This window comes from Ovis aries, chromosome 3 (assembly GCF_016772045.2).
Source record: "Ovis aries strain OAR_USU_Benz2616 breed Rambouillet chromosome 3, ARS-UI_Ramb_v3.0, whole genome shotgun sequence".
NCBI classification, from domain to species: Eukaryota; Metazoa; Chordata; class Mammalia; order Artiodactyla; family Bovidae; genus Ovis; species Ovis aries.
This window is the reverse complement of record NC_056056.1, coordinates 81963946-81984241: the sequence shown is the minus strand read 5'-3', so window position 1 is coordinate 81984241 and position 20296 is coordinate 81963946. Positions and strand designations below refer to the sequence as shown.

At 47.3% G+C, this 20296-nt stretch overlaps 1 protein-coding gene and 1 long non-coding RNA gene across 8 annotated transcripts in view; both read left to right on the top strand.

Annotated features, from left to right (window-relative positions):
• Window positions 1–10816: 10816 nt before the first annotated feature.
• Window positions 10817–13577, top strand: LOC132659412 (uncharacterized). The gene is made up of 2 exons (XM_060412233.1): window positions 10817–10966; window positions 11753–13577. The coding sequence occupies exon 2, from the start codon at window positions 12054–12056 to the stop codon at window positions 12726–12728; it is 675 nt and encodes a 224-aa protein (XP_060268216.1). The 5' UTR covers window positions 10817–10966; window positions 11753–12053; the 3' UTR covers window positions 12729–13577.
• LOC105606919 (uncharacterized) overlaps window positions 10949–20296 on the top strand; it is a 64897-nt gene continuing 55549 nt past the window's right edge. For 5 of the 7 annotated variants that reach the window (XR_009599853.1, XR_006059220.2, XR_009599848.1 and 2 more), the window contains exons 1-2: window positions 10949–11839; window positions 20030–20118. This is a non-coding gene — a long non-coding RNA (uncharacterized LOC105606919). Of the gene's footprint in view, window positions 11840–14463; window positions 14633–20029; window positions 20119–20296 lie in introns of all 7 variants that reach the window. The other 2 variants (XR_009599851.1, XR_009599852.1) reach the window with 1 other exon arrangement.

The window sequence follows — 20296 nt, the reverse complement described above, 5'->3', positions numbered from 1 at the left end:
TATATGCTGTCTACAAGAAATTTATTTTAAATAAAAAGATGTACATCGGTTAAAAGGAAAAGAATGGTAAATGATACACCATGCAAACACTAATCAACAAAATAGGTAGTGGTTACATTAATACCAGGCAAAGTAAATTTCAATACAATAAACATTACCAATATAGAGAAAGATGTATTTAATGATAAATGAATCAGTTCACCAAGAAGATACAATAATCCTAAATTTTTAAGCCCTTAACAAATACATGACGAAAAAACTGATAGAACTGGAAGAAGTAGGTAAATTCACAATTATAGTTGGAGCCTATAAAAAAGTTATTAAAAAGCAGGTAGAAAATCATTAAGAATATAAAAGACCTAAGCATCACTATCAATGAACTTGACCTAATGGAACGTATAGAACACCCCACCCAGCAAGGGCAGAATCCACATTTTTTTCAGGTACTTATGAAACAGAAGCCAGACTATTTGTGGAGCACAGAAGCAAAGCTCAACAATGTGGATCCTCTCTGACCAAAATGGCTTTAAATTGGAAATTAACAACAGAAGATAACTGGAAAACCCTCAGATATTTGAAAATTTGATGCCTGATATGAGTATGACTAGGTGGTTGCTGTTTGGTGTGCGATACATCCCTCTTCTCAACTGCTTCACAAAAATCCTTAGTGAAACCTTCATGGCTGACTAACGCGTTAGCCCATGAGCACATGCTCAGTCATGTGTGACCCTTTGCAACCCCATGGACTGTAGTCCGCCAGGTGTCTCTGTCCATGGGATTTCCCAGGCAAGAATACGGGAACAGGTTGCCATTTCCTTCTCCAGGGGACCTTCTCGACCCAGCGATCAAACCCTCATCTCCTGCATTCCTGGCAGATTCTCTACCACTGAGCCACCTGGGAGGGCTAATGCGTTAGCTCTGTGGGTGGCAAACAGGGGCCTTCGGCCAGTTGTCTTCTGGCCTGCAAGCTAAGAATGGCTTTTCCAAATGGAAAGATTGTGAAGATGGGGTTGGAAGAGAAGGAAAAGGAAGAACAGCAGTAGCCCCCTAAAACAGCCTAAAATGCTCGCAAACCTCTCCTTTAATAAATGAGATAGTGTTTCCGCTTCTATTTTCCAAAAGTCTCACGACATATTTCGTGTGTGTGTGTGTTTTAAATGTTCCACAGAGAAGCCTGGTGTTTCAGAGTTTCCTTTGGGGAATGGTTTCTAATTATATATACAACTTCTATAATAGCTATAGAGCTACTCAGATTTTTTAATTTCCTCTTTTGTCAGCTTTGGTAATTCACTGCTTTGTGTTAACTTACTTTTCCTTCTGGTATCATTTTCCTTCATTTTGAAGGATTTTCTTTAGCATTTCATATAGTGCATTTTACCACTGTAAAGTTTCTTCATCCTTTGTTTTTAAGTACCTTTATTTCCCTTTCCTTTTGAAGGATATCTTCTGCAGGATACAGAATTCTAGGTTGACACTTTTCTTACAGAATTTTAAAAATACCATTCTCCTATTTTCTGGGTTTTGTTGTTTCTGAGGAGAAAATTCAGTGTTGATTCTCACTTTTGTTTTCTGTTTGTAATTTATGTTTTCTTCTGATGTATGTATGTTTTCTTCTGATGCTTTTACGACTTTTGTCTTCGTTATTGAAGTTTAACAGTTTGATGGACTCGGTGCGGTTTTCTTTGTATTTATCCAGTTTGGGGTTTGTTGAGAGTCTTTGGTATTTGACTGTATACCTTTATAAAATTTGGAAATTTTCCAGACACTGGTTTTTTTTTTTTTCCAATTCTACTATGTTCAGTCTTTTCTCTCTTTCTGGAACTCTAACTACATGTTTATTGAACAGATGATGTTGCCCCATAGGTCACTGACTCTAAGAGCTCCAGTTGCTATGTTCGCACTTTCACAGGTATTTTCTTCTACAATCCCTAATCAGTGTTCTGTGGAGCCTATTCAGTGCATTTCTCACTCTAGATATTGTATTTTTCAGTTTTAGAAAAACATAATAGTTTGGTTCTTTTTTTAAATTTCTCTTCTCATTATTTTCTTGCTTCCTGTAAATGCCTGAACATCTTTTTTTTTTTTATTGGAGTATAGTTGCTTTCCTGAATATCTTTGTAATAGCTCTTATAAAGTTCTTGTATGTTAATTCATATTCTCTGTCATTTATGGTTGTGGTTTTCAGAATTGATTTTATCCTGATTATGGGTCATCTTTCTCTACTGTTTAGTATGCCTAATAATTTGGATCCTGCTGGACATTGTAAATGTTAAATTGTTGAGTGTCTGAATTTTGTCGTCTTTCTTTGAAGAATGTTGAGATGGGAGCTGGGGAGGTCAGGTAGTTGAGGTACTTATAGGCACAGTAAATGCTTTCAAGTCCTGTTCTGGAGCTTTTTTTAGGATGAGTCTAAAGCAGTGGTTCTATGTAAGCTTCCCTGCTAGCTCAGATGGTAAAGAATCTGCCTGCAGTGCAGGAGACTTGAGTTCAATCCCTGGGTTGGGAAGATCCCCCAGAGAAGGAAATGGCAACCCACTCCAGTATTCTTGCCTGGAGAATTCCATGAACAGAGGAGCCTGGTGAGATACATACAGTTCATGGGGTTGCAAGAGTTGGACACAACCTAGCGATTAAACCACAAAGCAGTGGTTCTATATCAGATAGAGTTTTCCCTCAATTCCCAACCCCAGGATATTAGTATTGTCTGAAAACATTTTTAGTTGCTACAACCAGGAGGGTGCCAGGGTCATCTAGTGATTAGAGGTCAGGAATGATGTTCAGTATCCTACAATGCACAGGAAAACTCTCCAAAAAGAAGAATTATTCTTCTCCCCAAATGTCACTAGTATCAAGGTTGAAAACCCCATTCTAGAGAACTTTTACAGTGGGGCCAGTTAGCCTACCACTGGGATATCTGCTCAATGCCTAGATATTCAAGAATGCTTCTCTCTTCTCCAATTTGGCTAGTTGGAGTTCTAACATGTAGCCCAGTGTAAGCTCTGGAAATTGTTCAGTTTACAGCTTCCTGGTAGTTATAGGAAGAGCCTGTTAGGAGTCTTACCCTACATGTACACAGCTTAGCATTTAGCCAAAACTCAAGGGAACGCATGCAAATTGCTGAGGCTCTTATCTGCGTAGCTGCCTCCTCTCCAGTACTCTGTCTGTGCCACAAATTCCAGTTGCCTGAGTCTTCCTGACCTCTAACCTCTGCCATTTCAACTAAATGAGACCTTCAGGCTCTGTTGGGGTTGCCCTTTCTCTGGGCCTGTCTGTAAAGAGCCTCCAGGCAGAAAGCCTGGGTGATGAAAGGCTTCTCCGTGTGTCCCTCCTGTTTCTCCAGGTCTTGCAAGATAAGACACTAATGCCCTTTGCTTCTTACTTTCTTTTCAAGGATGCTGGCATAGTGAAGAGCCTTGAAAGACAGAGATAGTGCTTCCCTTTAGAGCAAAGGGCAGTTTCCTGTACAGTGTTATCAAGGCAAAGGTGAAGAGGCTTACTCCTCATTGAAAATGATTCTGTTTTCCTAAGCTCAGGGTGCCTCTTCTATGCAACCCAGGACATGTGCAAGTTTCAGTCGGACCTCTCCACATTGCCCCATGGGAACTGGGATGAGTGCAAATGCTGATACGCTAGCTCCTGCTGTTGCTTTAAGTAATAACATCCTTTGTATCTAACCTGGGAGTCTTGTGTCTTCTGCCAGCGCCTGTGAAACAGCATGAAGCTAACTTGCTAACTAGCAAGAAGGGTAAGTTCTCCTTCACATTTAATTTGTCTATTTACTTAATTGCCTGCTCTAGGTCTTGGTTGCAGCACATGGGAGCTTTGATCTTCATTAAGACTTTTAGTTGTGGTATGCAAACTCTGTTTCTGCATATGGGATCTAGTTCCCTGACCAGGGATGGAACCCAGGCCCCCTGCACTGGGAGTGAGGAGTCCTAGCCAAGCCCCTGAACCACCAGGGAAGTCCCTCTCCTTCATTTTTCTTGACACACCTGTTACGTATTAGGCACTGTGCTCAGCTCTGAATATAGGAAGTGAATGCAGTCTACAGTCCAGTGGGAGAGGCAAAGATTTTAAAAGACAAATACATAAAAATTTTAAATGGCAGCAATTAGTAAGAAAGAAACAAGGAAATTGCAAGAGAATGACAAGGAGGACAATAGACTGAATTAGAGGAGGTCGGTAAGGGGAGCAAGGAGATAAACCCACTCCAGCACTCTTGCCTGGCAAATCCCATGGACAGAGGAGCCTGGTAGGCTGCAGTCCATGGGGTCGATAGGAGTCGGACACGACTGAGTGACTTCACTTTCACTTTTCACTTTCATGCATTGGAGAAGGAAATAGCAACCCACTCCAGTACCCTTGCCTGGAGAATCCCAGGGACGGGGGAGCCTAGTGGGCTGCGGTCTCTGGGGTCGCACAGAGTCGGACACGACTGAAGTGACTTAGCAGCAGCAGCAGCAGCAGCAGCAGCAGGCAAGAGATGATGGAGGCTTGGGCTAAGGTGTGGCCATGAAGAGAATACTGGGAACACTGGGAATAAAAGCTGGATGAGTAAAGTCTGGCCAGGCCATGAATGCTCTGCCACAGGACTTTGGTAAATGGTAAATTAAGGTACAGGCTGAGGGCAATGGAGTGGTAGAATGGGAAGAACTAGGAACAGAGATGAGTTAAGAGGCTATTGCTGTCAGTCAGTGAGAAGAAGGTCTGGATTAGAATAAAAACAGAAAAGATAAACTGCTTAACTTAGGGGAGGTGTCTACTCACAGCTTTAGTCACAGATATGTGAGTTTCTATGCTGTCATGTAGATGTGTGTCATTTTTGCCAGCAGAGAGAAATGTCTGTAAGTAGATGCGCATTTCTGTGTATTATCTTTTTCACTGTGTCTGTGACTGTATCATTTATTCATTCATTCAGCAAATACTTGCTAAGCCCCTATTTTGTGCAAAGCAATGTGCCAGGTACTATGGGGGAACATGAACACGAATCAAATAGAAATCCGACCCTTGAGGAGCTCACAGACTAGAAAGAGCAAGCACATTCCTCAAAGAGCTAAAATGCAAATTAGTAAAGTGATAAATATCATAAAGTTATGAAAATTCAGAAGAGGAAGTCATTACCTTCACTGGAGAGACAAGGGAGAATATGGCATTTGAATTTGGTTTTAAGGAATTAACAGGATGATGGAATCACCATACGATCTGGGCACATATCCAGAGAAAACTCTAACTCAAAAAGACACACGCACCCCAGTGTTCACAGCAGCACTGTTCACGATCGCCAAGGCATGGAAGTTACCTAAATGTCCATTGACAGATGAATGGATACAGACGTGGCACACACATACCACAAATACTCACATGTATAACGGAATGTTACTCAGCCATAAAAAAGGATGAAATAATGCTGTCTGCAGCACCATGGATGGACCTAGCGATTGTCACACTGGGTGAGCTAAGTAGGACACAGAAAGACAAATGGCACATGCTATCACTGATATGCGGAACTTTAAAAATGAGACAAAAAACCTATTTACAAAACAGAAATAGACTCACAGACAGAAAACAAATGTATGGCTATCAAAGTGGAAAGGGGGAGGGATAAACCTGGAATTCAGAGTTAACAGATACATACTATTGTATGTAAGATGGATAAACAAAAAGGACCTACTGGAGACTTTGCTGGTGGTCTAGTGGCTAGAACTTCGCACTCCCAGTGCAGGGGACCCAGGTTCAGTCCCACATGCCACAATTAAATGTTCCACATGCCACAACTAAGGCCCAGCATGGCCAAGTACATAAACATTAATAAACAAATCATTTCTTTTTATAAACAAGGACCTACTGTATAGCACAGGGAACTATTTTCAGGGTCTTATAATAACCTCTAATGGAAAAGAATAAGAATATAGATGGTATATAACTGAATCATTTTGCTGTACGCTTGAGACATTGTAAATCAACTACAATAAAAATTTAAAATTTAAAAACGAAAGAATAGGAGGAAGGGAAGGAATGTAGGCAGGGGACAAGTGACAATGGAGCATTCTTAGCAAATAAGCTTGAAAAGGTGGTGAAAAATAAGCCTGAAAGAAAGCTGATCTAAAGAATCAGGCCTTTATTTTGTAGACCAGCAAATACTTATTGGACTCCTACCAAGGACACGGTACTGTGCCAGATCTTGAATTTCCATATACGATTGTGTGTCTGTTTCCATGTATGCCTTCCTGTTTGCCAACATGTGTATATTCACAGTGTGTATGTACTTCTGTGTGTCTCTCTCTGTTTTAATACCAGTAGTCAATTTCTTTGGGTGTACTCTTACACATAACCATGTCCATGTGTTTATATATGGCCAGCAGGTGGCGCCACAAAATCATAACTAGCAAGGACAATTCCGCCTGTTCCCAGCCGACTACTCCAGCGTCTCAGACTCTGTGAGGCCATGGAGAGATCCTGAGGCCCTTGTAGGGGCTGGGGAGTCGTTTATTTCAATCACTAGCATAATTCACCACCGCATCCCCATGCCAAGCACAAACTCTGGCAAACCGAAATCCTCCATAATTGTGTATTGATGACATACTAACATGCCCTGTGGGAGATGGAGACAGCCAGGGAAGGGAAAGAAGTACAGAGAAGGTGGCCCACCAGTGAAGACCCCGCAGGAAGTGGGCCGTCAGTCACACTCACAGAAGTCACAGAGGGATACAGAGGGGCACAAACAGTAAACTCGGCCATTGCTGTCACCCAGAAGACTTCCCCTCCTTATACTGTGGCGTCTGACTCTGATCCTTTTATTTCGTGCTTAGTAAGCACTAGGACTTGTGGGAAATACCACCTCTGATCTCTCAGAGCTTACAATCTAGGAAGAGAAATACAGTTGTTGTTGTTTAATTTATTACATGTATGATCTTGGATTTGGATCCTGAACTAGAAAGGAAAAGGAGACATTGGAGAGTGGAAGAAATGTGAGTGGATTTCAAATTTGTGAACTAGACGGTAGTTATTTTAACTTTTTAAAATAATAATAATTACAACCAATAAATCCTCTCTGCCTATTGCTAGGAAAGTTCCTTCCTGCCCACAGTGAGAAGTGCTCTATTAGGGACAGGGGCTTCCCTGGCGGTCCACCTGCCGATGCAGGAGAGGAAAGAGATGCGGGTTCGATCTCTGAGTGGAGGAGATCCCATGGGGAAGGAAATGGTAACCCACTCCAGTATTCTTGCCTAGAAAATTCCATGGACAGAGGAGTCTGGTCGGCTACCATCCATGCGGTCGAAAAGAGTCAGACATGGCTGATCGTACATCCACGCACGCATGCAGGAACAGGGGCACAGATCTGGAAGAGGTCCATCTGGGTGTGTTAACAGACCCTCTGGCTCCCTCCTCCCCAGTCCCTTCCCACCCCAGGAGACTGACTGATCAGGAGACTGGCTGCTCTCTCTCCCCTATCTGGGCTATCCCCAGGTCTCATCCTTCTCAGAGCCCACACCTGTGATCTCTCCCAAGAGAGTGCAGGCACCACCCCCTCCCGCCATCAGCCTGTTTCGGAGAGGGAGGCTATGATTGCTTGCAGGAGCTACTGCTCTGGTCATTACACACAAGAACACAGGAAGGGATCACCTTCCATACCCCTCTGCTCCCATACGGGCAGTGAGGCTCAGGTTTTTGCAGTAAAAACCTTGAACCAACGAAGATCTACGCAGTGGGACCAATTTCAGGTCAGCTGCACATATCAGGGGCCAGGACTATAAGACACTTTAACGGCCTGGCTGAGCCAGCACGGCCGCGTCTGGCCGCTTCCCCGCGCCTCCGCCGTCCTCCGCATTGCCTCACTCCTTTCTGCGAGCTGCCAGCAGCGCGTGGCTGCGTGCGTCATGCCGCTGCCGGTCAAGGCCTCCGCAGGGCCCTCTGAGGAATCCCACGTTCCTCAGCCTGGCACTCAGAGCCCTCTGCAAAGTGGACCCACTTCCTGCTCCAGCTGTTTCTCCCATTACTCCTCTGTACCCATTTTTGCCCAACACTCTGAGCGTCCTGGCTATGCTCGCACTTTCCCTCTCCTGCATCTTTGTGGATGCAGTTCCTCCGCCGAAAGGGCCTCCCTCCCCATCTCCACCTGGCAAGTGCCCATCTGCCTTTCAAGAAAGTTGCTCAGTCATGTCTGACTCTTTTCGACCCCATGGACTGGATCTCGCCAGGCTTTTCTGTCGATGGAATTCTCCAGGCTAGAATACTGTGGTGGGTTGCCATGTCCTCCTCCAGGGGATCTTCCTGACCCAGGAACTGAACATAGGTTTCCTGCGTTGCTAGTGGCTCAGAGGGTAAAGCATCTGCCCATAATGCGGGAGACCCGGGTTTGATCCCTGGGTCAGGAAGATCCTCTGGAGAAGGAAATGGCAACCCACTCCAGTATTCTTGCCTGGAGAATCCTATGGATGGCGGAGCCTAGTAGGTTACAGTCCACAGGGTTGCAAAAAGTCAGACAGGACTGAGCGACTTCACTTTCTTTTCCTGCATTGCAGGCAGATTCTTTACCATCTGACCCTTCAAACATATGTCTTCCTAAGGTCTTTCATACTCCACCCCAACCTGGTTTGGCCTGTTTCTCCTCTCTTGGCAATTATTTTCAGCTTCATTACCTTGATGCTTTATTTTTGGAATGCTAATTCCTTCTGTACAACTCTAAGCTCTTCAAGGGAAAAGCCTGTCTCTTATTCATTCAGTACCTAGCAGCTTGTTGGACATACAGTAGGTGCTCAATAAATGCACAAGAGGTAATATGTCTAAGAGTGTTTGCTATACTTCAATGCTATGAGACACAGGCTCACATAACCATGAACTCTAAGGAACACAGAATGTGGGTGCCCTTTCCAGAAGGAGCTAGAAACAACAGCTACACTGAGCATCCATTAGGTGCCCTCTGGCCCCAACCCCATCCCCATCTGGCTCCCAGCTTCCTCAGTCCTCAAGAACACAGTTTAAAAATAACTCCCTGGACTTCCCTGGTGGTCCAGTGGCTAAGACTCTTCTTTCCAAATGAGGTGGGTCTGGGATCAATCCCTAGTCACAGAACTAGATATCACCTGCCACAACTAAGAATCCGCATGCTGCAAGGGAAAACTGAAGATCCCACATGCAGCAACTAAGATCCAAATCTTAGTGCAGCCAAATAAATAAATATGTAACGTCTATCTATCTATCTATCTATCTCCCCTCCTTGCCTCCTTCTTCTCTTCTATGCCTTTCTCCTTTCTCTCCCTTTCTCTCTGCTAAAGCCCTCAGGTTCCTGCCCACAGAACACTGGGGACAAAAATAGAAGGGCTGGGGGAACCCAGCAGCTTCTGAGCACTGAGATGAGGAAGTGATTATCAAAGGTCACTGTCCTGGTCAGTTCCTGTTTCTGGAGCACAGATGCCAAAATCTGTTCCTTTTTCTTTTGAAAAATGTAGGAGTTTTCATTTCCAAAATTCCCAGAACCAAGACTGTCACTGTGAGCTGTCTGTGTTTCTGTCTGCCTGCCTCTGTATGGAGGGTCTGCCAAGGCCTCCTGGGCGTGCTCCTCATGGGCAAGCATCCAGGGGCAGCCTTGGAAATGACACCTTACTCCCTGCCCCTCCCCAGTTCCACCACCCCCAACTGGGCCTGACTGAGGAGAGATAAGTGTGTTAGGACAGGCCTGCTTCTGTCCTCCTAATGCCTCCTGGGGCATCCCCAGGATTAGGTCTGGCTACTGAGGAACCCTAGAGAGAGTAGAAATTTAAACTGATAACCTGGACTCAGAGGCGGACCAATTTTGGGAAACCCTGTCCATGCTTTGCTCCCTTGCTTGAAACTATCCCATGGGAGTGGGGGGAGGAGGGAGGAGGAGAAGACACAGCCACCACTGTCTCTGCCCCTAGGCTTGGCGCAGGCCCCCACCTTCTGTGCCCCAATCCAGACAACTCACTTCATGTAGAATCAGACTCTGTTGAGCCTTCTGCAGAGAAAAGAAGAGGTCCAGAAACGGGGGGCGGGGGGGGGGGGGGGGCGGGAAGGACTTCCCCAGCAGTCCTCTAGGTTCCAGCCCTGGGTTTAGGTTTGATCCCTGGTCTGGGAACTAAGATCCCACGTGTCATGGGGTATGGGCAAAAAAAAAAAAAAAAAAAGAAAGGGCAGCATGGGAAGTATTGTGGGTGGAGATGTGGAAAGGTGAGCTAGGAAAAAGGGGGCACTTATCGCTGAACCAAGCTCAGAGCTTAGAACAAGGGGCAGAGAGTGAGAATAGGCCTTGGCGTTAAGACCAGCCTCAAGGTGTGAAGGTCAAAGTAGCCTTGGTGCCAGGCCCTCTGAGTTGGGTGTGCGTCGTGGTGGCAGGTTCTTTGCGTGTGCAGGAAGGAAAACTGAGCGCTTTCTAACAGGATCTACATTTGGCCTGCTTTTCCTTTGGTCTCTGCTTTTGTTTGTACTGTGCCTGCCCAATTCTCATTCATTCACTCATTTAACAAACACTTCAATAGCCTAGAACATTTGCAGATAGCAGTGGCCAGGGCTTTCCAAAAGCGTAGGCTGGGGCTTGCAGAGGCCTCCCTGCCTGGAGCTCCAGCATCACGCTCTGCTGAGGCCCTGGCGTGCAGTGCGCCCCGTTTGCACCATCCCAGAAGTGGGGCCCGAGGCCTGATCGGCAGGGAGGCCCGAGGGGACTGAGCAGGGGACGCAGAACCCCTTCCCAGATGGCCGGCCCAGAAAACCAGGAACAGGTTAAGGGGCCAGAAGACTGGGCAGGGCCGTGGAGTCTCCGTGGGGGCCGAGCCTGTGCCCGGGGAGCGCGGATGCTGGCAGTGAGAGACGGCGGCGCTCCCAGGAAAGGGGTCCCCCCTCGGTGCCGCGGGCTGGGAGCCGCGCAGCCCTCGCCAGCGCCCCGCCCGCCCCGAGGCCCGAGCGCGAGGCGCCGCGGGAGGAATTCCAGCCATTTCCTCTGCGCCGAGCGGTATGCGGCCTGCTCGCTGCCCGACCGCAGCGCAGCCGGGAGGTGGGGGCCGGCGGCGCAGGCCAGTCACCAGCCGCGTCTGGCAGCTGCCCGGGCCTCGCAGTCCCGCTCCGGATCCCCGGAGGGCCTCCTCTAGTCCCTGCGATCAAACCGGCCCTCGAGCGGCCCCAGACCTGTGCGGCGGCCCCGGCCCCTGCTCCTCCCCGCGAGGCCGCCGCCGGCTGAACCGCCCCCTCCCCGCGCCTGCCCTCCCGCCTCCTCGGTCCCCGCCGCGCCACCCCCAACACACCCCTGGCTGCCGCCGACCCCCGCAGGCCCCCGGAATCTGAGTTTGAAACAGAAGGTGGCCCTTGCTACATCCCTTTGGGGGCATGTCCCTTGGCCTTTCTAAGCCTCAGTTTCTCCACCTGTGAAATGGTCACCCTAACAACATTGCTCGGAGAAGGCAATGGCACCCCACTCCAGTACTCTTGCCTGGAAAATCCCATGGACGGAGGAGCCTGGTAGGCTGCAGTCCATGGGGTCTCTAAGAGTCGGACACGAAGAGCGACTTCACTTTCACTTTTTACTTTCATGCATTGGAGAAGGAAATGGCAACCCACTTGCCTGGAGAATCTCAGAGACGGGGGAGCCTGGTGGGCTGCCGTCTATGGGGTTGCACAGACTCGGACACGACTGAAGTGACTTAGCAGCAGCAGCAACAGCAGCGCTACCAAGTTTGTGCCGCCCAGAGGTTGAGAAAAGGAACCTGCCGGATCAACATCGACGATGTTCTCGTTTCTCTAGGTACCGCTGCTGTCCTAAACCTCCCGGGATCTTCCGCCCACCCTGCCCAAGGCCTCTTCTGATGGAGCAGACAGGGCGGCTTTTCAGGTAGGCACTCTAGACGGCCGCCTCAGGGACCGGCGGAAGACTCTTCCTCGGGTTTATTTGCCCTCCAGGTTCTTTAAAAGCCTAAAGAGCAGTTATTTTCATTTTTTAAAATGATGTCATCGCAGTCTGAGAACAACCAGGCACGTAGTGATTAGGAGAAGTTGAGGGTGCAGACCCGGATGGCCTGGACTCTACACAAGGGTCTGAATAGAGAATGGCCACCCCGTGCCCTCTGGGCTCCTCTTTCCAAATGCAGATACCTCCCACCACCCCCACCACCACCCCCATCCCCCTTCGGAGAGTGGACAGTCGTTCAGGCTTTAACCCTTTGGAGGAGCAAGAAAGGGAAAGCCAGAGCCCCCAGGCGACGAGGAAGGTGGGAGCCACTTCCCCCGCTGCCCACACCCGCCTCACCCACGCCCACGGCTGCGGTCAACAGAACACGAGGTGGGGTTGGAAAGCCCCGGGTTTCACCGGGCCTAACCGCCCACTTCTTTGCAAACGCGGCACGGTAAGAGCCGCTCTGCCTCGAAGTTCCCCCATTTGGCCATTCGTTTGGATACTGGAACTCCCTTTCCAGCCAGAGCCCCGAGGCCGAGAATCAGCCTCAGGAGGTGCGCTCCCTCTTCCCCCCGACACACGCTGCAGCCACAGACCGCAGAAATCCAGGTGGAGACAGGTCGAGAAAAACAGGTGCTATAAACATCCCAGTCCAGCGAGTTGGGAGACACGGCTCGCAGGCAGCCCCTCCCCGCTCACCCTCTTCCGAGCCGGGCACTTCCGGCCATCATTGCGCTGCAGGCGGCTCTCGGAGTCGGGAGGGGCGGACTCCCATCTGTTTCTGAGGCCTGGCTTCCCTTTCCTGTCCCCAGACCCCCTAAGTGCCTAACCTGAGGGTTTTCTCTGTACTCTGGATACCCTCCCTAACTGCCATTCGCAGACGGCTCCCTTCCTGCGCTGATATTTTTTTAAAGGCTTCTCCCAGGGACCCCGGGCTGTGTGGCCAGTCTTCCGGAAATGCTGGCTCCTCTTACAAAGATGCATGAGGGGATGCTGCCTGAGGTTGGAAGGCAACCAACTAAATCACATCTTAAAATGTAAAGTTTGATTCTGAATTTTTGATAGCACTTTTTGTGTGGGGGGAGGGGGGTGATGGTGGGGAACAGGCTGGAGGCAGACTGTATTTAAAAGAGGAGGAAAACGAAGGGGGGAGTTAAGTATATGCAAAGAGTGGGTATGGCCGCATTAGAAAAGAGAATTGCTTTCCCAGCACGCTGGTTCCCAGTTTAGTGGGACCTTCTGAACCAGTCTCCTGAGCCTGGGACTTGTTGAGGTGCATACAGCTCGCTGAGAAAGAGCCTGTTGGACAGAAAAAGACTCCACTGGGGAAAAGGCTAATGAAGTTCCACCGCCTGGGGCTAAGGGATTCAGACACAAAAATTGTCCCCAGGATCTCAGAGAATCTCATGCCTCCAGGAGAGAGTGGCAAAGAGCAAGGCAAGTTTGGAGATGATGAGTGAAACAGATCTGAACCACCAGTTTTCAAATGTGACTGTAAAAATAAGCTCTCACTAAATACTAAATAGAGCCCTGGTTTGAAAATGAAGTCACATCCCCTTCCCAGTGTGGGTGCTTACTCTACAGTGTCTGTGCACAGGAAACACTTGCCCAGCTCATCACATTGAACCCTACTTAGATTGTACTATTGCTAATTGCTAAGTCACTTCAGTCGAGTCTGACTCTGTGTGACCCCATAGACGGCAGCCCACCAGGCTCCCCCGTCCCTGGGATTCTCCAGGCAAGAACACTGGATTGGGTTGCCATTTCCTTCTCCAATGCATGAAAGCGAAAGGTGAAAAGTGAACTCATTCAGTCATGTCCGACTTAGCGACTCCATGGACTGCAGCCTACCAAGCTCCTCCATCCATGGGATTTCCAGGCAAGAGTACTGGAGTGGGGTGCCATTGCCTTCTCCAGAATGTACTATTAATTCCCTGTTATTACACATGAGAAAACTAAGGTCAGAGAGACTAATTAACTAGCAAAGGAGAGTTTCAAGCCCAGGGATCTGACTCCAGTGGCTACCTGTGGAACCTCTGCTGTAGGGTAATTGACTCTGATGCTCTTTCTGACCAGAGATTGAAATGACTCCACTTCAGCCTTCAGCTGCCTTTCACAGTGAGGGAGACATTGCTGTAACACCCACCAGCCTCTAGCAGGCCCCAGTGATTGCAGCTTCATTGAAATTGATGGTTTTCCTGAGGGGGCCATGCAACCTATTCCAAGACTCCAGAGTACAGAGGAACAGACTGCCCATAGGAGGAGGACTCTGAGTGGCCTGGATATAATCATCAAGGTCAGGCCTTCCTGTGTGATTTCAGGACTACAAGGAGCCCCAAGTGGCCTTCTAACTAAAAATCAACCATTAAAGAACCATTGTGCTCAACACAGAGTCAGATGCGTGCTTACAGGTCACTGCTGTCTCATCTTGGGCCATGCGCCAAGGCGACCCAAAGATATTTGTCTAGCTTTCCTAGTGTTTTTTAAAAGTTGAGTTAATTACCAAGCATTTAAAATTGGAAGATGGTACAGAAATATCTGAATTTTCTTTCTTTTTCTTTTAGCTTCTCCCCCTAAATCTTAAGAGCTGGCCACACTGATGAGTACTTTGTGGTCCACCACAATCCCAGCCATCGCATCCTGTTTTTCACTCCCATCCTCCTGTTGGCCCGTTAACATCTGAATTTGCTGACCCCCATCTCTCCCACTAAAATGCAGTTATTCACTGAAGAGGTAACTGTTGAGTCTAACTAGTCACATTCTGGTTTGGATATCTTTTCTGGAGAGCTGGTTATGATAGAACAGTTGAGGTAAGTTAAAGTGAGGGTAGAAGAGAAAGTAGGGCTCCCCTGGACAAGGCACCCAGCCATACCAGAGCAGAGCAGATTTCTGAGATCCTGGAAGACCGCAAGATGAGAAATTAGTGTTTGAACAACTGACTTGGATGTCAGAACATCAGCTGCTTCCCAGAAGCTCATCCTTTCATGTATCTTTGCAAGCACCACACTTTCATTAGCATCTTGGGCTGCCTTCCCCAAACCTCCTTCTGGAAGTGCCTTGGGGAGTGTCCAGAAGCACACCCTGGAGGTGATTAGAGGGCGGCCGGCTCAGGCTGTGAGCAAGCCCAAAGGAATGGGTCTGGCTTTCAACCAGGACAGAACTGAGCCTGGAAGAGGAGCTGAATGAAGACAAGGACCAAGTGATTAACCGGGGTTTGAGCAGCCAGGAACTGAAGCACGGTCTCATTCACCAAGATGGTGAGCAGCTGTGAGCTCTGAAATGTGGACCACAGGAGGGAAAACCATCTTTCCCAAACTTGGAAGCTTTCCTGCCAAAGCAGTTTACTGTGCCAGCAGAGAGGAGAGAAGGGTTTGTGTGGCGACGTGAAGGCGGATGAGATGGCCTTAGACAGACTACCTGATAGACCTTGGGACATCAGCCTTCCCCACATGTCCATGGGGGAGAGTTTCAGCCCTGAATATTTGAACTCGGACCTTCTTGGCAGCAGTCCATAGGACAAGTGTGTCAACAGAGCCCCGGATGTGTACTCTGGGGTGTGGAGGGTGTGAATGTGATGAAGTACTTTTAGGGCTTTGAGAGAAACAGGAAATTCAGTTATCAGAGACAGGAAAGTCTGTCCACCTACTTTCAAACCCAGTGGATAGTGTGGCACTCAGACTTGTCGCAACTGCCTTTGGAAAAGGTGACAAATTAAGAGAGCAGGGAAAGAGTAGGAAAGGCCTCTTCAGGGAGTTGACTGGCTGGGTCAGGTCATGTTCTCTTCAGAGAGCCTCCTGTCGCCTCCTACGTTAGTGGGAGCCCCTGAAATCCCAGCATTCAGCCTTGCCACCATCATCTGCTTTGTATCCAATGGGACTAATCTCACTGTGAACTCGCTCCTGTTCTGTCGGTCCTAAAATCCCCCTGGCTCCCAGAGGCCCTGTCCTTCTCCTATTCTGTGGCCTCTCCCACCCTCCTCACTCTTGAAACTCTTCTTCCGTGACATCTGGAGTTCATAATCCATGATTAGCAAACTTTCCTTTATCCTCAGTCTATTCTCTGAGCATCTCCTTCACTTCTTTCGCTATGGGACCCCTAGCTCTCCCCTGAGTTCACTGCTGACCCCACAGCCTTCTCCAGTGGGGCCTGAGATTTTTCTTCCAGCCTTCTTCCCTAGGCCTAGAGGGGAGATAGGTGTCCTCCGTAATCCTGATTGTCACCTTTGCAAGTACTCTCTTGCATACCACATTCAGTTGCATCTTATCAGATTTTACCAATCGCTGCTATCTTCTCCTGACCCCCTGGCCATATTTTGTTTGCAGTTTTTCTAGATCTTGGTTCATCATCACTCACTCTTTCTAACACTGTCTTAACTCTTGGTGATTTGGTATACATGTCGATGACCCTTCCAATACCCAGACCTTTCAATCTCTTGAATTTCTGTCCTCCAGTGATTTTTCCCTCCCTTCAACCCATAGCTATGATTAAACAGCAGTCCCTCCATAATCTCAATTTTATGCATCCTCCTATCTTTCCAAGTTATCCCCTTGCTGATCTCAGTTATCCTCTGACACAATGAGAACCTTCAATCAATTGATCCCACCACCCTTCATTGTTGCCCACCCCTTTGATGTTCTTACTCCCCTCCTGACCCAGTGTAAAATTTCATGACCATATCACCTGGAGAAGTACACCCAGCTAGGCTGCTTGACCTCATTTGAAGTTCATACTGATGAAACTTAAGTGGGCCCTTAGTGCTTCCCAACTGTAATACTCAGGTTCCCTGGTCCACTCACTCACCTAGGCTCCTGGATGACAGTTTCATCCTTTCTTTTCTCTTCTCAAACCCTTCAGATTCCCTCCACACTCTCTATTACCTGAATTCTAAAAGAATCTACTGGGATTCTTTTTCCCCTGGGAAAATAGAAGGAGCCAAAGGAGAAAGCTGCAGATCCCTAACATCACATTTATCCCCTGTCCAGCAGTTTCATCTTCATACTTTGCCTTTCCACCTACTATCTCAGTGCTGACTCATCCATCAAAAGCAAATTCCTCCACTTGTGTAGGCAATCCAGTCCCTCTCACCTACTCACGGACATTACTCAGTAATTCTTTCTTTCCTCCCCTACACCAGATTATTACTCTGCTGGATTCTTTCCATCAGCACACAAACATGCTATAATTTCCTGCATCTTAAAAAAAAAGTCTTTTAATGACTGTACTTCCCTTGGCAGCTTCTGTCACATTTGTTTGCTCCACTTTAGAGCAGATCCCTCAAAAGACTCATCCGTACTTGCTATGCCCAATTCCTCTCCTTCAGTCCTCTCTTACACCAACCCCACAATCAGGTCTGTGTCCCTCAGAGTTCCACAGAAATTATTCTGGTCCAAGTCACCATGACTTAACTAAATCCAGTGGTCAATTCTCAGTTCTCATCTTATTAATAGCATCTGATAGAATGGACCACATCCTCCTCCTCCATATATGTTTTTCCCTAGGCTTCCAGAGCATCTCACTCTCCTCTCTCACTGCACCCACCTTCTTGGTCTCTTTCCATGGCTCCCCCTCTTTTCCCTGACCTCTAAATGTTGACTTGCCCAGGACCCAGACTTCAATCCTCTGCTCTTCTTTATCCACCTCTTTTGATGATCTCATCCAGATATGTGGTTTTAAATACAATCAATACACTCATGACCCACATTTATATATCTAGTCCAGACCTCTTCCCTGAACTCTAGACTCATATATCCAGCTGTCTGCCCCATATCTCCAAACTCAAGATGTCCAAAACTGAATTCTCGAGATGCTCCCCAAACTTGATCTACCTGCAGTCTTTCCTATCATAATGGTGGCAACTCTGTTCTTTCAATGGTTCAGGCCAGAAAACTGAGTTACCCTTGACTCTTGTCTTCTCACATGCACATCAGATCTGGTAGGAATTAGCTCTACCAACAGAACACACCCAGAATCCAACCACTTCTCACCTCTTTCCTAGCTGCCATCCTAGCCAAAGACACCATCGTCTCTCTCCTGGATTACCACTGTGCCCACCTGCCAAGTCTCCCCACTTCTACTCTGACCTTCAGCAAAGAAGCCAGAGTGATCCTTTTAGAATGTGCTTTAGACCATATCACTCTCTAATCAAAACTTCAAAAGCCCCCTCTCCTCTAATTCTTTTAGGCTTACTCTTTAATAAGTCCCTATTCCTCTCAGTATAAAAACTAGTCTTTATAATGGCCAAAACAGGTCCTGAATTAATTATCTACCCACCTCTCCCAGCACTCACCTCTTTCTTCTTTGGAGTATTTTATTTTATTCTTTTTTTTTTTTTTTTGGCCAAGCTGTATGACATGCAGGATCTTAGTTCCCCAACCAGGAATTGAGCTCAGGTCCCTGGCAGTGGAAGCACAGAGTTCTAATCACTGGACCACCAGGGAATTCCCTGTCTTCCTCTCTGGATATTCCCTTCCTCACTCATTCTGGGAGCCCAGCCTCCTTGCTGTAGATGTACCCTCTACCGGAACACTCTTGCCCAGAGTCTACTTCCAGCTTTCTCATTTCTGCAGTCTTCAGATTCTCAACTTTTCAATGAGATCCATTGGACCACCCTGTGTAATACCAAACTTGCCCTTTCTCTGCATCCTGACACTCTTGATCACCCTTAACCTGCACAACCTTGTTCTTTCCTGTCCTCAAAGCATTTATTATCTCCTAACATACTATATGATTTAATATTTATGTTTATTGCTTATTATTATCTATCTTCCCCTCAACTCCACCCCCACAAGGATCTCTCTATATATTGTTCACAAATATATCTGAGATGGCCAGAACAATGCCTGACACATGGTAGAGAAACCAATGCATGTTTTTCGGAATGAGTGAAAATATCCAAAATTTCTGTGCCAAGAGCAAAGGGGAAAATGGAACCAGAAAGAGCAGTTGGAGCTGACCGTAAACACATGATTCATGGGCAAAGTCAGGTCAAGTTGGAATGAGCAAACTGAGTGCTCATAATTGCTACATAGATAGATAGATGATAGAATCTCCCACACGGTAGGTGACAAAGTGACTTTATTTACCACATATAGAGTAATAAAAGCCTGGACCAATGATGCTGACTTACCCAAGTTCCCATCATTGTCGGTTGGTTTTTAGCTGTTCTCCCAGCCCTAAGTGGGCCAGTTACAGTTGACACTTGAACAACGTGGGTGTGAACTGCCTGGGTCAACTTGTCCGTGGGTGATTTTTAATAAATGTAAAATCAGTACTCCCTATTTGCAGGTTTCTCATTAAGGGGTTCAATCAACCACAGACTGTTTAATCCATGGATATGGAGAGTCAACTGTATTCAGTGGACTATACCATCTTTCATGAAGTATTTGAGCATCCACGGATTTTAGTATTTGCAGAGACTGCTGGAACCAGTGCCCCGTGGATACAGAGAGACAACTGTACAGGTTGACAGAGCCACCAGAGACAGTAAAGGCCAAAGGACAGGATCCTACAAGTGGAGACTGAAAAAGAAACTCCTGTCTCTTCACCTCTTCCTTCAAGTGCCTTCTCAGTGAAGGATGCTGCAGTACCAGATGTCTGGGGTAGCACCCAGGCCATTTCATCAGGTTTCTGCCATTATTGGATGCAGATGGTTAATAGTTCTGCTTGCCTGGCCCCCATATGTCCACTGTTAACAGAGGCCTCCTGGAGGCCTTGCCTTCCTTTCCCATAGGGATTACAGCCTCCAGGTTGACTGCCAATGTATTCCTTCTCGAAAGATGGCAGTGTTATGCAAGGAGCCTCTACACTAAAGATAAACCAATTAAATAAGGCTCCTGGGGCCCTCCAGACATTTCAGATGGAGACCCTGTGGTATCAACAGTGTGGCTGCACTGGGAGTCTGAGGCCAGTATAAGGTCTGGGGCAGGAGGCTTAACAGGTCCTGTGGTGAAGTAGAATCTCAGAGCCTTTACAGAGTTGAGGCTTCATCTCATGACAGGCCCAAATAACTGCAGGCAGAACTTCCAAAGAGCTCTAGGCAGAAGCTCCAGAAGATCCCCCTTGACTAGACATAAAGACAAGACCCCAGTTTAGAAGACAGACTCAAACCAATTTGCCTTTTTTCCAAAACAGGGCCCTGTTCAGCTGTACCTTCATCTTAAGCAACGTATGTGCATTGATGGAGCTTACCTGGTGCCAAGAGTGAAAGGCATGGAAATAAGGTAAGCTGGTGTCATTTTCTCCATAGGAAACCTTCATTCATAAAGAAGGCATTCATCCTTAACATGAATAGGGATGCCCTGTGTGGTTTGGATTAGACAAAACACAGCAGAAGAAACAGCACTCCTGTATAACAATGTAATTTAAATTAGTTAAAAATATTTACCCAGTCCCATGAGA

Bases quoted from the DNA above. Each gene is read 5' to 3' on its own strand.
- LOC132659412 (XM_060412233.1), top strand. From the start codon at position 12,054: ATGGCCACCCCGTGCCCTCTGGGCTCCTCTTTCCAAATGCAGATACCT.